The 17,772-nt window shown below is 29.6% G+C and overlaps 1 protein-coding gene across 1 annotated transcript; it reads right to left on the bottom strand.

The window, feature by feature from the left end:
• Positions 1-4,919: 4,919 nt before the first annotated feature.
• LOC119688020 (DNA-directed RNA polymerase I subunit RPA2) lies at positions 4,920-9,038 on the bottom strand. Its single transcript, XM_038102627.1, has 6 exons — positions 8,755-9,038; positions 7,660-8,701; positions 7,139-7,596; positions 6,622-7,079; positions 6,161-6,568; positions 4,920-6,105 (listed from the first exon to the last, which is right to left on the bottom strand). The coding sequence occupies exons 1-6, from the start codon at positions 8,971-8,973 to the stop codon at positions 5,172-5,174; spliced, it is 3,519 nt and encodes a 1,172-aa protein (XP_037958555.1). The 5' UTR covers positions 8,974-9,038; the 3' UTR covers positions 4,920-5,171.
• Between the last annotated feature and the right edge of the window lie 8,734 nt (positions 9,039-17,772).

Here is a 17,772-nt window from a genome sequence, read left to right as displayed (position 1 = left end):
CCGTTGTATGTTTACTTTTTTTACGCATTTATCAAAAATATAATAATTGACATATGCTCATAATAGAAAATCTCAAGATTAATTTATGATAACATATGATAGGTGTTCACAGTCTTAAGTAACGAGTTCGGTAACCGAGTAACTGCTTAAATAGATAAGTAACTGCTTAAATAGATAACAGTGTAGAATGCTTTCTCACGATTTGCAAAGAGAAATTGCAAACGTTTTCAAAAATTAAATCGTATAAGAAAATTAAAATATATATGAAGAGCACAACTAATGAATGAGCGCAGATGAAGAAAAAATATTGCTACACTTTCATTAAAAAAGGCATTCAAATTAAAATGCTTATATGAAAATACAAAGTGTATAAATAAAGCGGTATTTAATTGTAAAATTTGCTTTTAAAAAAACAGTAAGTTCTAATTAAGACTTTTATCGCACGCAACGTTACTATCTGTGCCCGTAGTAACATATTAATGGTGCAGAGCAGCACTAAAAAAAACGCTTGTTCGTCAAATATGTTTGATTGTTGCTTACCAGTCTGTACTGTTTTATTTCGCGTTAATGACAACCACAAAGCGCAATCGTAATGGCATCCACAGTTCCACAATGTTCAATGATGTTGTTGTTGTTGTTGTAGCCCGCCGGGATCTGAAAAGCAGATAACATGTGAGGATTACAAGACGAATACATGGGTAGAGGAGTGAATGGTTGGGAATAGAGTTAAGGAGATGATGGGAAAGAGAGAGAGAGAGAGAGAGAGAGAGGGAGGACATAATTGAAATCAACCAGGGTCCAGCCAATGTTCCATCAGTGTTCAATTAATCTTTGTCATCTGCGCGTGCTGTTACTATGTTATTTGCTTACCGAACTCCTCGTTACTCAAGATTGTGATTACAACTATTGTTCTTTGGTTAAATTACATTATATTATAATATTATACTATAATTATATTAGTTTATTTTAAATATATATACAATTTTTGCTACACATATTTATTTGTATGATTTATTGAAATAAACCAAAAAAAGAAAAATGAACAAATATAATTTACACGTAATTACGTATTATGTAAAAAATAACAAAATGTAGTTAATTTAATTTTGCATATAAATTAGGTTAATTAACTTAAAATAACCCACATAAATGCCATAGACATTAAACATACATACATACATATACAATAAAAGTGCTATGTAAAGTTCTTAGCTGCGTAATGAAATTGCATCAAATTTTTTTCAAATTTATTATTTTTAATTAAAAATTAAGTATTAACATAGAAAAATATCAGAAGTTTAACAATATATATATTCTTAAACTTCTATTCTTTCGATTACTGATATTCACATATCCAAATATATGTCGTCCTTAACAGCCATTGTAAAGCGTACTTCTATTCTTTTAAATTGTGTAACTTTTTCATATCAAAATATTTGAAGATCTGTTAAGATATATATAAAATTCTTCTTTGCCTACATATTGATAGTAACGTATTAAGCGAGCGATAGTCATCCTTGACATTTTATTAATTTTATTCCTTAAGTCTGGTACTAAACATCAATTTCGCACGAAAAATTGAAACTCCATAAAACTTCACATAAAAAATATGTTCCACAAATTTGTCATTGTAGAAAACATTATATATATATAAAAAATATGTTCCACAAAATTAGAACATTGTAGAAAACATATTTTATATATAAAAAATATGTTCCACAAAATTGAAATATTGTAGAAAACATTTTATATATATAAAGAATATGTTTCACAAAATTGGAATATTTTAGAAAACATTTTTTATATATAAAAAATATTTTCCACAAAATTGGAATATTGTAGAAAACATTTTATATATATATAAAAAATAAGTTCCACAAAATTAGAACATTGTAGAAAACATTTTATGTATATATAAAAAATATGTTCCAAAAAACAGGAACATTGTAGAAAACATTTTTTATATATAAAAAATATGTTCCACAAAATTGAAATATTGTAGAAAACATTTTATATATATATATACATATAAAATATGTTCCACAAAACTGGAACATTGTAGAAAACATTTGTTTTATATGTATAAAAAATATATTCCACAAAATTAGAACATTGTTGAAAACATTTTTTATATATAAAAAATATGTTCCACAAAATTGGAATATTGTAGAAACGTTTCATATATATATAAAAACATGTTCCGTAAAATTCGAATATTGTAGAAAATATTTTCGATATAGAGTTTCAATTTTTTGTGCGAAATGGATTTTTAGTACTAGGCTTTATGGAACAAAGTTATTGTATAGTGTAACGTTGCCTCTAATATATCGTCAAAGTACAGTAATAATAAAAAAAAACAAAAACTCAATTACTTCAAATAGTTCACTTACGATCATACGAAATCTTTACTGCAGTTTTGTTATGCATAACAATATAATATACAATATATAAATGTTTGTTATAATATTTTGACTATTTTTAAATTAATACAATAAATAGAAACGATTAAGTACATAATATGTATGTAATACAAATTCCTTTGTGGTTTGTATTGAAATAGCGATATAAAAAATTATATTATTGTATACATAAGTTATTGTATATTAAATGCATAAAACATATATTAATAAAATTTAAAATGGAAATATTAATTGAGAAAATACTTTTTTATAGAATAAAAAGTGGTTATTAAAAGACTGAAGTCTTTTGGGTTATTAAAAGATTACAATTATCTTAAGGATAAATTGCTAAAAAGCTAAGAATGGGGAAAGCAAAAGACACACAGCTATAAAAGATTAAGTAACTAGTCAGGCCCGAAGTCGGAAGTTTATTTCGCGGGGTCTTACAGATCATATTAGTAATTTGGAAAAACCTTTAAGCTAATAAAACATTCATGGGACATTAATAATGAAAATATATTATATACATATGTTTAAATATAGACCCTTGATTACATTTCGGAGGGACTCCAGCCTGTTGTTGTTGTTGTAACCCGCCGAGATCTATTTGTGTTGTCCCTTTTGGGAGTGTTGAACGGCACTTGGCCCTCTGAATAGACTAAAGGCTCCGGAACGTAGACCCGGCTTCAGTTCTTGGAACCGACTTCAGCCCGTCGCACATAACTGATGATGAGTTTTTATTTCTTAATGCCCTTAGTTAAAATTTATATGAGCAGGTTTTAGAGGTCTATTATGAGAAAATGGTAAGTTTATTACTTAAAAAAACTTATTTGCGAAAATTTTCTTGAGATAAAAAAGAATTGTTGTATCAGAAATAAACAAAAAAAAAATATATATAACAATTTAGAAAAAATGAGTTCGGGAAAAACCATTTAAAAAAAAACGAACTCTGAATTCACATAAGTCATTCTACTCGAGATAATAATGATTAAAATTAAATGATATTTATCGGACTAAAAAACTAAAACTTAAGACACCAGACTTATATTCTCTTCTGCAAAAACTGGGCGCAAAATAGTTTCAAGTTTTTAAAATATTGCTCATATTATTTTCTTAGACCATAAGAATCCGTGCTAACTTTCGGCTAGAGCTTCCTCTTATTGTAGCCCATTATCATCATCATCCGTAGCTATACAATCCATGTAGGGTCTAAGCTTGTTTTACGATATTTCTCTATTAAAAATTTACTCATCGTTTCTTTTTTGGTATTTTATGGTGTTAAATATGTCTGCTCACCGGATTCATGTTGCTAATGAATCCGTAATGCTATTAATAATTTTTAAAGTTAAATTTATGTTTCAACTAGCAATATTTTATGGTCCTATTGAAGGTCTAATTGAGTTCCGTTTATCTCTGCCACAATATCTTCCATCTACTGAAGTCTACATATTGAAGAACACATGTTCAATATAATTGACAATCACAATAATCTAACACTCAGCAACCTAGAAATACAGCAAAATCTGATAAACACAGGCAGATACAAACACATCAGATCCGTCATATTATAAAGCCCTGTATTTAGTTATTCTTAGTGGGACTTAAAACTGTACACAGATATAATAGAGTTAAGGTGATAAATCACCAACTCAGACATCTGCATATCAACACGTTTATGGAAAATATATTGTTTTGAAATTCTTCTTGTTCATTTTGTCCACTTTTAGTGCAGCTAACTAGCATTTTTTTTTCATTTTTGGTGCTGTTTTGTTCATATTTGGAGTTGTTAACTATTATATTTGCTGTTGTTGTTGTAACTCGCTGGGACCTGCATGTAAAGTTCCTTTGAGAGGTGTTAAATGGCATTTGGTCGTTTTTGGCGACAAGTGATTCCGGACGTAGTCCTGACCATTCTTGAAATCATTATTTTTGCTTATTTTTGGTGCATCTAACTAGTAGTTTTGGTGTGGTTTTGTTATTTTTAGTGTTGTTAGCTAGCATTTTTATTCGTTTTTGTTTTTGTCTTTTTTTATGTGTTAATCGTTTTTAATTGTTTTTGATTGTTGCCCGTTTTTGGTGCTGTTTGTAAGCACTTTGAATTTTGCTTAAACATATATGTTATATTGACTGCTTGAATAAATAGATTATGGGTTTATTTGCGATTGCTATAAATTTAAATCAACAGGGCAATTAAAATATATTGCGACTTTTTGAATTTATAACTTAATTACTTAAGTAAAAATAATGTTGAAGATTTCACTATAATATTTTTATTATTGCATTTATTAATATTATAATTATAAATGTCATAAGAATATAGTATTAAGTATTTTAGATGATCTTATAATTATGATTTCATTGTAATCACTTTATTTTATTAACAATTTTATATTATTTTTTCTTGCCGTCTATTTCAATAAATTTGAAAAATATTTTAATTGAGAATTAATTTTCCAATTATTTTTTGAACTCTTCTCATTATTTTTTCTTGCAATCTACTTAAAAAAATTTGATTATTTCAAATAAAATTTATTTTTCCAATTATTTTTCGAACTCTGCCATAACTGAACATCAGTAAATATAAAATATTACTATTGAACTCTACCATTGTGTAGGTAGTTAATATGTTGAATAGTTAAATAATTAAAAAAAAAAGTGGAAAAATAATTCATTTAAGTTATTTTCTGTAGATATGAATAGCAAGAAAATTGTTTGTAAGACACAATTTAAAAATATAGAAACAATTAATATATTAAAGAAATATAAAAACAATTAAATTTTTAGAAGTTTTAGTCTAGCGTTTATATTTACAGAACTTAATTCTGTGATTAAATATTTTAATGAGTATGGAATTTCAACGTAGCCCAAATTTTTTCCATTATTGCATAGCCTACATGTACCAGGTACTGACTGTAGTTTGCCAATGCTGTTGCGTTTGAATATTTTTTCAAGCGGTGCTAAAATACTGCCACAGTCATAACAAATGAGCGCATCTGTTTTATCAGAGTTATAAAATAGACGATCTTGCAATAAATATGCAGCGCCATGTGATATTAGTGCATCACGTTCCATCTCTCCGAAACGTACACCACCACCACGTTTTCGACCTTTGATTGGTTGTTGAGTTATTGTATCAATGGGACCTGTGGAACGTACTTGCCATTTGTCGAACACCATATGACGTAAACGTTGGTAATGCACCACACCGAAGAAAATGTCTGCTGCTATTTCTCGACCGTCAATTCCCGAATATAAACGCTCGGTGCCGTAATAATTATAGCCTCCTGCTTCGAGCAGTTTGCCAAAATAGTCAATTGCAGTACTGTTTTCGGAGAAAGTAAATGGAGTAGCGTCGTGTACTAGACCATGTATAGCAGCACTTTTTCCTGCCATTGTTTCAATCATCATAGCAATTGTCATACGAGATGGAAAACCGTGAGGATTGAAAACAATATCAGGTATGAGTCCTGTTTCTGTAAACGGCAAGTCCGCAGCTGGACACTTTTGTGACAAAATGCCCTTTTGACCAGCACGTGAAGCAAATTTGTCACCTATGGTAGGCGGTCGTGGTACTCTTAATGTAATGCAAATCATGCGCGGTGAATTCGCTTTATAGCTTCCACAGAAGCGTACACTATCCACAATGCTGTCTTCGCTTTCATCGAACTTTTTAACTTTATATGTGGAGTCATTAACATCGAAATAACTATAAAATTTAGATAATATAATATTTAGAAGAACAGAACAGATTGGAAGCATACCAATATAATGGGCATCCAGTAGTTAAAAGTGAACCGGGCTGTGGAAGGCCGTCATTATCAAGATACTTTAACAATTCTGGCATCTCCGGACTGCGTGCAAAATAGCTACCATCGCTTAATTCAATAAATTTCGATTTATAAATACTGCCGTAGGCAAAGCCCCGTTCGTATGATGCTTTATTTATAATCATGGCATCTTCCATGTCATAACCAGTGTACGATATAACAGCAACAATCGCGTTTGTACCCATAGCAAAGTCGTCAAGTCTTATGTTATCATGGTGAACTGGTCGAAATAAAGGTGTTGTAGGTGTTTGCAGTCGATAAAGTTTATTTGCAGCTTGCTTTGGCCAATTCAAACAAGGAGTACCCATCGTCTGTTTACCCATCTGACATTGATACATATTTCTAAAATAAATCTCAATAAAAACAAATTGTTTTAATATGCATTTCATACAAACCTTGGAGATTGGTTATAATCTGGCATTGGTATTAAATTAGCCAAATTACTTAGAAAATCAGTTTTTGATAATTCTATGTGAGTTGTAAAATTAGGATAGACTTCTTTTCCGTCAATAGCAATTTCCATATATACCTGTTCTAATGAACCAATGTACTCGACCTTGTTTAAAGCTAAATTTCTCACAGGACGCATCATTCGCGCTGGACTAACAAACAAAAACAAACCAGGAAATTGACCATTTTTCTTATATGGTATGAATGCTATTTCCAACATTTCTGGTAATTGTCCATTGATTTTTAAAGCACGTAATTGGTTAGTAATTTTTTCAGCATCCACTATGCGTATATAACCCAAATGTTTGCCTTCTAGGAACACTACATACAGTTTCGAGGGATCAGGTAAAAAATCGGAATCCAACGGGAACATGCCATTATCAAATAGTGCTGCTGGTATAGCCTTAAATTGTATTGTTAAAATAAATATTACATTCTTTTTAAATAGCGTTTTCATAATACTTCTACGAGTTCTTGTTTCGGTAAAGTGGATATTTTGCACGAAACGGTTAAATGATTCAAAAGACCACAAGGCGTACCATCAGGAGTATGTACTGGACAAATGAAACCCCAAGCATCAGGCAACAATTGACGAGCTTCGGTTGTGCGCATTGTTGTAAAAAATGAACCACGATGGACTGCACGAAAATGAGACATATACCTCATTCTGTTGATATTTTCAGCCATCACCACTAAGCCAGTATTTTGCATTAATCCTAATCCAGAGCGAGATGGAGCATTACCTGTAGCAAGAAATGATTCCATTGATCTCGATATTTTACCCGCAAAGCGAACACAATTTTTTAGAAGTGGTGCAGAAAGTAAAGCATCTGGGGTTTCGAGCTTTTTTAGCAAATACCTTTTACAATTTTGAAGCCAAATATCTACACGGTCCATCAAGAACTTTTGGTAGAGGTGACCTTAATAGAATATCTTTTTATTATTAATAAGACAATATTAAACATATTATACTAAAATCGTACCTGATAGCAATACTTCTTGCATCATAACAGAGTCAACATTTTCAACTTTGTTTTTTTGTTGCGCGCATTGAAATAATTTTTGTATCATAAAAACCAACAAATCGAATTTTTCTCTGTGGGTACTCAAGTGTATTAAGATGCGCTCATTCAGTATGTAGTCGGTTACTTCAGCATCACTTTTCCATGACGGCACTTCATAAAACTTGGACCGAAAAACATTTCCTAAGTAATTTTTACAGTCCATATGTGTGTGAAAGCCTTCTTCATGTACCTGTTGTATCATTCTTTGCACACAGGCTAAATAAAATTCATCTTTTTCATATCCAAGTATTAATCGTTTATATATTTCATGATCTGTAAAGTTTACAAGACATTTCAAAATGAGGCAAACTGGTACGTATGACATAGTTTTCATTTGCGAAAACATTAATTTTGCAGTGCCATCATTTAAATAGTGCAGGACATTGTTAAATGAAACTTCATCAGATCGTACACTACGTATTAGTACACCGATATCGCTGAATTTTACGCCTCGTTCTTTCCAACTTGAACGCTTAATTGTTATTGGATAGTTTCGACGGGTCATTAGCAGCATCCTGATAATTTTTTCATTGCCCTTAATTATAAAAATACCTCCCCATTCTGAATCGTGTTCTCCCTTTTCAATCATTTGTTTAGGCGTTAAATTGTGGAGGTGACAAGCCCTACTTTTTAACATAATTGGCACTTCTCCTAGTTCTACATCGACTGGAGCTTTTTCAATTCCATTCACACTCCATCCTAGTACGGCGGTGCACATGCCAACATATGATTCATGCCTCTGGCGTGCTTCAGTCGGATATATGTTTCGATTTTTAACATCGATTACATTTAAGGGCACATGCGGTCGATCTATACGTACATTTTTGATATATAAATTAACATATTCTCCAGCTGGAGTATTGAATTCCAACGGTGTCATATATTTAGCAGAATCCAAGAGACCCTGTTCAAGCATTTGGTCAAATGAGTCCAGATGTGGTGCGCCTAAATTTAAAAGGTGCTAAGACAAAAACTTCTGAATGTTTGATTTGAAAACATTGGCGCTTTACTTACTTCATTTAATTGGGTGGGAACTTCTCTGAATTCTGGACGTGAATTCGTCAACTCTGGAACCTGCTTCATTTTATTAACTAATATTATATTAATATGGTACAGACACAAATTCAAACAATAACTTAATATTAAATAACAACCGCACTTTCCTGATAACAAATGAGTGAGGGAAATGTCAAAATCGAAACTGCACGTGCTTGAATTCAGCGAGATATGCATTTATTTATGTAATGGACGTAATAGTAAACAAACGGCTGTTAGGTGAGCAACTGTCATGCTAAACTAATTTGTTTAAAAATATATGATTCCATAATTCTTTTTCAGTAATTTTAAATAAAACTTAATAAAATCTAAAAATTAAAATTGCCGTTTTGATTCTGAACAAGTTTCATTGGTTAAGCATACAATGCTGTTGGAAATGTAATTTAACAGCTGACTGTCAGTCAAGACAGAAGCAACAACAATATTTTAAAGAATTATAGGGTTGTGGTATAATCATTGCAAAATCATACTTTAGATTATATTAGGTCGGTTCCACGAGCTACTTGTAGTAACTTCGAATAACACTGTGTATACGCAAGTGCGTTTCATTAGCAAATTTTCTAGTAATAAGAGCTTCTGAAAAAGCGTAACATCCTGTCGAAATTTTAAAATACTACACAGTCTTTACTTGTATATTTTATTTCAAGTAAAATTTGTGCTGATGTGTAAATCAGCTGTTTTGGTATGAATTTTTGTATTGCTTATTTGCGTTGCACTGGTGTTCTCATCAGGCTTTACACAAAGCTGTTCCATGAAAATGTGTGTAAAGAGCGTAATTTGGTACTTTATTTGTGTTACGCTCTCAGTTTGGTCTTTACTTGTGTTTTACTTGAGTTTTACTACGAGTAGCTCGTGGAATAGACCTATTATATATTATAGATTTATAAAAGATGTGTTTTATCGTGATAAGTGTAAGCCTGTTTTTGTAATTCAAAAGCTTGTAATACTTATTTGCAAATGCAATAATGTAAAGCCATTTGCACTGATGTTTTACTAATAGCACATTTACACTGTCTCATATAGGCACTTCCTCAATTATATTAATGAGAAAACGCTCTCCATTATAATGAGCTCATTTAGGCTGCGGTTACATTGCATGCCAGTTTCGTCTTGCGTGTTCGTACGAATAAATCGTAATCATATGATAGTATGACAGTACGATATCATATATGAGTGGTAATAGTTGCTGAGAATTATTCCCGCGACATGTTTCTTTCTCATGCGAACATTTGTTTAAACAAAATATTTTCAAACAAATTTTGAAACAAAATATTCGCACGGAAAAACATACGCACGAACACGCAAGACAATATTCGTATGTAATGCAACCGCAGCCTTATCCAGCTGATAGAACTTTTATAAACTTCACTTAATAATACATCATATAAAAATATTAAATGTGTGATTGATATATTAAGTCATTTATATACATTTTTTATATCAATTACATATTTAATTAATAAAAAAAAAAAATTTATTACATACTAACTTCCTCAGTGCCTTTGTTTTAAGCTCAGCTGTTGTTTGTTTACATTTCACAAATGAAATATATGGCAAATATTTCAACTTTTGGTAATTTCCCTTATGGGAAATTTATTTTTAAGGGTTGCGTTCAACAATTTTCGCCTTAAATGAGCTGATATTTTGTTAATGAGTTCAGTTATATGAAAGATTTTTGTATGGTAAATCATCCTTCTTATTGGTTATAATGAGCAAACCCGCCTAAATGAGACAACGTGAATGTGCTGTAAGACTAATACATTTATAAGAGCATTATAATTACATATAATAAAAAAACCATTTACTTAAAATCTTTAAAAATGTCCTTATTAAAGTGAAATACGAAATTAATGGATCGATCTATTGTACAAACTTTATTAGCCTTTTACCGAAAAGCACAGCTGATAGCAGTCACAGAAGAATATCTTCTTTGCTGGTTAGTTTAGGATTGTTATTTGGTTTAGGTTAAACATTAAATTGCATGATACAAGCACATAATAACTTTTTTATCAAGGTGAATACAAAAATAAATGATGCCAAGTGTCACAGTGTCCGATGAAAGTGTTGGAAGCAAAAAACGAGCTCAAAAGCTTGTCCAAATTTTATATATATTTAATTATTTAATTTTTATTTTGTAATATGTTGTTCTGCAACCATCGTCATTTTTCTTTAGTGTGAGTATTGATATATGTATTTTACTGGTACTTAAATATATAATACTGTTACAGTGTTATGACATGAAAGATAGCTATGATAGAGAGGATATATTCATTGCTTTGCATTGTATATTTGAAGTTTTATCCAAATATTGAAGAAGTGGACATCTCAATATGATCTAATGTATCTGATGTCCACTGATCTGATGCAATATGATCAATTTGATTTAATATATCTTAAAACCAATTAGCGTGTACTCAGCGTGCAAGTGCGTTTTTTTTTTGCCGCAAGTGTGCACCGTGCCTAAATTGATCAATAAAATATATAATATAAATTAAAAAAAAAATATATAAATATATGTATATAATAGTAAATTTACATTATTTTCACATTTTAATTGTGCAAGAAGCGGAAATACTAACGATATTAAATTATTTTTAATATTCAGTACATGTTTTATTCATACAATTGAGATACATTCTGAATACTTAGAAGTCAACAAGAACTACCTTTCAATCCTTTTCATGGTGGGATATAGTGAGGTTGATAATAATAACATATACCATATATTTATGTTAAATAAGAATTTCGATTTATAATTAATTTAATTTTTATTTATTTAATTTATTATAAATAATACATACAAATATGTATACATTAATTAGAGAGGCTGAAGTATTTATACACCCAACTGGATGGACAGACATCCAGTGGGCATTAAGGATGTTAGTAAAGGTTTAAGATAAGATTGGGAAAGATTTGAACTTTAAAAGTTTAGTTTATAATTTGAAAACAATTTATCAAATCATCAATTTCAGAAGTTACTCGATTGGGACTTTATTAAATAGACCCACAATAAAAGCCTCAATATATAATAGACTTGATTTGAAACTTTATAAATAGCTTTATTAAGGCAATTTATATCTGTAGGAAATATGCTGCGAATGCAGGTTTTGAAATTATTGTCTCTTAACGTAATGTTAAATAATGGGAAAACATCGTTTTAATATATATGAAGCAGGAAGATGAGTCTAATGCTCGGTATATACCTTAAAAGACTAATCAGATATCTTTATCCTTGCCTCAATATTTTATGCTTTATGAAAATGAAACTCTTAATAATTCGTTTTTACTTTGAGTAAAGAGCAAAAACTTTACTTTTCTATTTCGTCGGTTTAATGATATTAGAGAATATAATAGGTAGAGTGCTTTGTTAGATTTTATTAGCACATATAAATATAATTTTGGTTATTGGAGCAAAAGACTATCTCTTGCGAATGTATTGTTACAACTCCAAAGATTTCACAACATAGTCAAATGATCAAAAATGATACATAGGTACATATATCATATCACGCGATATGAACTATTACTAAAAGCTTCTCTTACGTTTATCAAGGAGTTCATAAATTATTGAAAAATACAATGAAGAGCTAGTTATATATGTATATTCAGAAGTTTCCCTGAATGTGACTATCGAAGATAGTCGAAATATTGAAAAAATATTTTAATAAAATAAAAACTGTTTTTAAATAAAAATAATAAATTATAGTCTTTTTATTTCTATTTAAATTGACCAATTAGTCCGCTAATAAATTATTATGTATATTCTATATATATTTCTTATATATTTATATTGATCTAGGCAATCTATATTCGGTGATTGAGCTAATCGATTAAGTCGTTGCAGAGTTATTCTATGTAAGTAAATTAAGTCGAAGATTGAAAAAAATTGAGTGATTGACATAGGTCTTGAGGTAGTTGTAACACGATTCAAGGACTCATCTTATCAACCACTTCTGCATAGTTTTAATGGCGAACCTTATAAGTTCCATTAGGTTCGTTCTAAAAATTCTTTAAACTAGAAATTAGCTACACAAAATAATGATAGTACTCCATTATTTATTTCATGCTCTTATTCCGTCAAATTAAGATACCATTGAGTTTACGGCACTTGAGTTACCACTAGACGCACTATATATTGAACTCTTTGTTTAGAGAATGTTTGTTTTTGGTAGTATACTCTTAATTTATAAAATGTTTAAAGGATGGATCCAAGACTTCTATATTTGATTTTATTATTACATTTTCGAAAGTGTAATACGTTTTTTATCGTGTTCAGTACAATGTCAGAATTAAGCAAATGGAAAGTTAAAGTGAGTATATATACTATTGTAATTTATATGTTATAATATATAGTACAATACACTGTAAGCTATTGTTGTGCTACCACAGATGATATACCGAGTGCACCCCAAACATGAGGGATTAGCTGAAGGTAGAAGTCCTTTTGAGACCGCTAGACTTTCCTATTCAATTAGAAAGAAACCAACATAAGAAGTGTATAAAATTGTCCCTAGTTTTAATAAATGACCTGACCTCTGTCAGGTCAGTTAGCAAAAGAGCTCCAAAATTTTGAATCTTCTTCTAGTCAATGACGGGCATTGACACATAAGGTGTAGTACAGTTTCCTTCTAATCAGCAGAGCCATAACTATAAGGGTAGAACGTAGACCAATTTTTATTGGATGTCTTTCAAGTGTGCAGTGATATGTAAGCATCGATACTGTAGTACGAACTTAGTTCTGCTTTAGTTGAAGCTGTTGATTGTTACGAGTTCTGTTCAAATCGGACCAGGTAAGTGTTGAGATCTGACACGAATTTTTACCTACTCATTCTGTATATCATAATAACCTGGAACATTTCTAAAAATAATTTATTGGTAAATTTAAATTATTTTACATATAAATAATAACTTATTCTTTCTCATCCAAGCAACGTGTTGGGATATATTTATTTAAACAATAAAAAAGGAAGCATGTTTTTACGTAAAATTTTAATTATATCAATATTTTGGTCACGTATTATTCTTTTATTAACTTTTCCACTGCGTATCTCGTGACACATTTCATATTAATTGTTTGTTTTTTTCAGAATAACTAAAATGCGATTTCTTTCATATCATAGTTTATTAGTATTTTTAAATACTTTTTTTAATATTTTTTAATATTTTTTAATATTTTTTATTTTGAACTTGAATTTCAGAAGAAAGTATAAATGTAAATGGCTTCAAAGTGAAATTCACATAAACGCCAAGTGAAATGACATAGATCGTAGAGAAATCCTATTGGATTATTTGGAGTGCTAGTCATCTGAAGCTTAAGAAGAGCTTAAGATGGAACAAGCAATTATATTGACATGGACTTAATAACTAGTTAAGATCAGAGATTTTCTTTTTAAGTAGAACTTTTCAATAAGTTATTATAAAAAATTATAATACCTCCTTTCCTTTTTTTCCATAAGAAATCGTCAATTTTTGAGGTCGATTATAGCCCAAGTTGGAGAATTTTTAACGACGTTGCTGAAGTGTTAGTAGGTTTCATAGCTTTCAGTATAAAGTATATGAAGTATATGGTTCATTGAACGAAGACTCGTTTTATGACAATTGATGTTTTTTTTTAATTTCGAAGAGAAATTCTTCTCATTTTAGTTTACTACTTGTTTTTTTCTGTAAGCCCCTCTGTAGGGATAGCTTCAAATTTTTAATCATTTTGTAAATATTTTAAACTTGATAGATTTACTTTATTTTAAATACCCAAAGTGAACGCAGAGTCCTGAATACCTGAGTATATGATGTTCACTAGCACCATTTTTCTAGTTTTCAAAAAACAACATTGGGAACACTTGGAGAAGAGTTAGTACTACGCATTTCTCTGTTAAAGCAGAGATGAAGTCGAAGCATCTTGAGGAAAGGTTGTGTTACACTTACTGACTTTATCACTAGTTATAGTTATAGATAGGTAAGTGTTACATTTCCTTTTTTACGATTTTGGTTAATTGCTACACCTTCCATTTATTTTATTTTAAGCATTTTAAGTTTTGCCAAAGGTTCAAGGAGGTTTTGAAACTCTGAGTTTTTCCCTTACATGGTAACACTTACATGGAGCCAATAGGTTTAAGTGGATTCGCTGGTGCAATTTAAATTAATTTAAGTGCAAACTAATTTGTTTTCACTCTAAGTCCATTTCAAATAGAGACAGATGGAAGACGCTTGATTGGTCAACGTAGGTTTTACTATTGATGTGGAGACTTTATAAGGTCTAAAGTTTGTGTTCAGTTCCCATATATTGATTTCTTTGAGTTTCTTTTCCACTTAAACCTAGTAACAAAAATTTGGTTGCATGTCCATGCATTTCCATTTAAGACTCACATTGTTGTCTATAAAAAAATATAGGGAAATACATGCGAATAAGATATTGATGCGATCAGTAATTCTGAGCCAGATATAGTGTAATCCAAAACTTTTCTCAAATTAGTACTGTAAACAACAATCAAAAGGCTTTGATAAATGAATATATTCAAATTGAAATCCTACGGTTAGGTTAAGTTCAAATGGCGTGAACTGATGTGAAAATCAACACCTATGCTCGGAGATAACCATTGACTACTGTGATGTTTTTGTATTTACCAGAAAGAGCCGAATTAAAATAATCATCGTTCACAATATAGCTCTTTGCGTTATCCACATTAAACTATCGGAATTTTTAGATCAATTTAAGATTCGATTAGTTTATTTTCGTGATTTATGTGAGACCAGTACATGAGTAAAGATACGGTTTCCTGTATATTGGAGTCGCTAGTCTGTAGCCCCCGAAAGACACGTAGATAGTGATTGATGGATTTTGTGAGATAAAATCTCTAATTTTTTAAAGAATTTTTTGCATTGATTTTAAAACATTATCCTATTAATCTTTGTTTGTTATTTAGATTGCTATATATTTATTTTTATATAATAAAAATAACGAAAGTTTATATATTATCTACAAAATATTACACAAAGGTTTGCATAAAGTATAAAGAAGTTTCGGAAATCTAAAATTTTCAAGATTCTGTTTGCTATCTTTCTTCTTAGCTGTCAATAGCTATAACTTGATTACGATCCCAAAGGTAGTTTCTTGAGCAAATCTTATTTTTTTCCAATTGATAAATGCAAGCAAAATGAAGGTGGGCCTTACTTGAAGGTTATTACATTTTATTATTTATAAATAATAATGATTTTTTGAATTTTTTAATAAATCTTTTCTTTTTTTTCAAATCCTTTCCTTTAAGTAACAAGATTTACATTAAAACTGATAATGCACTTCCAGATAAAATAAAAAAATGATAAGATGCTGTGTTACTTTGCATTATTTTGATGCTTTTTATATTTGTATTGGAATAAACACATGGTATTGCTATAATTTAAAATCAAAAAAAAAAATTAAAATGAAAACAATTCTTTGGACCCCACATGCCTACATTCTCCCTAGTCAAGTGATTTGATGCTTTTGTTAGAGAACGTGCCGTAATAATGTCTTTGACTGTTTGACTTCTTATTTAGTGATTAATGTAACGAGTAACCAAATTTAAAATTAACACAGATGATTTTGAATTTATATATATATATATATATATATACATCAAATTTAGTTTCTCCATTTCATTCATTCTAATGGATAGTTGAAACCAGATCTTTTTTGTTTATTAGTTATATCTTTTCTTGTATATATACTTTGTGTTTGAGCTAATAAGGAAAGTACTAACTAATTTATATGTTAACAATAGATATATTTTGTGATTTTAAAAATGAAATAAATTCATTATTGGATATAGGAATTACTTAAATATTCAGTATTTACAAACTTAGTAGGTATGTAGGTATTACCTACATACTTTCTCATCCAGTTCTCAAAAGAATCAAAAATATTGTTAAAAGACTATTAAAAATTTTGTTCTTAAGATTTTACAAATGTTCTTAAATTTGATTTTTTATTTGTTGTAAATAAGATTTAAAGTCGTTTAATAACCGAGTATTTAAAAAGTTTTTTATTTTGTAAATATTTTTACTTCTGCCGCAAACCCTGTATTACCTAAAATCGTTCCAAGGATCCATTAATAATGAAACCAATATCATTTTTGTTCTGCCATGTTTTTTTTTCTATACATAAATAAATCTTTAACTATTTATTGTGTATATATAACATATTACATAAAATTATTTATAAAACAACTTTAAGATAAAATTTGACTTTATTCAGCAAAAAATACTTCAAGGAGATTTGATGTGTGTAGGAGATTTCAAGTGTTAAGGAGACTATAAATGTGAAAGAGACTGCTTCAAGGCATTACGACTTAGTTCCATTATAATGTTATGATCTTTTGAATCAATACATTTTTACACTACGGTACAGAAGTTTCAAAAAACTTCATAAATAAAGGAATATACGTTGCATAATCTTGGTAGGAATGATTTCATGATATATGTATCAAACAAAACTGCCATCCAAGACAAAAACCGTAGCTAGAAATAAGCTTGTGGACTGGTTTCCAGATAATTTCAGTAATGTAAAAAAGAAATTTTATCTCATTAAATAATTATGATGTATTAGTTATGAATATACATATGTAAAAAAAAATATGTCTTCGCTGGTACCAGCTTCTTAAGCTGGACAATATAACCTACACCCTAGTGTAACATTAAGTCTAGAGGTGTGATAGGTCCGTACTTTCTTGAAATTGATAAAGGTGACTACCAAACCAATAATTTTGTATAGCAGAGTCATATAATTATAAATTTTTATTATGTAAAATTAAAGATATTGATGTTGAAGTTAGTTAGATAGATATATAATTTCAAAAGAACATTCAGAACCGAAGGATAAGCAACACAACACGTTCTGTTTTGGTTTTATTGGGACTAAAAGAGTTTATTGGTAAGACAGTAGAAGATCAGTATTTTCCAACACTACTTTTCAATACGTTATTATAAGTAATTATATTA

The sequence above is a fragment of the Teleopsis dalmanni genome, chromosome X (genome assembly GCF_002237135.1).
Source record: "Teleopsis dalmanni isolate 2A chromosome X, ASM223713v2, whole genome shotgun sequence".
Lineage (NCBI taxonomy): Eukaryota > Metazoa > Arthropoda > Insecta > Diptera > Diopsidae > Teleopsis > Teleopsis dalmanni.
Note: the sequence above shows the minus strand (reverse complement) of the source record. Positions and strands in the feature narration are given on the sequence as shown.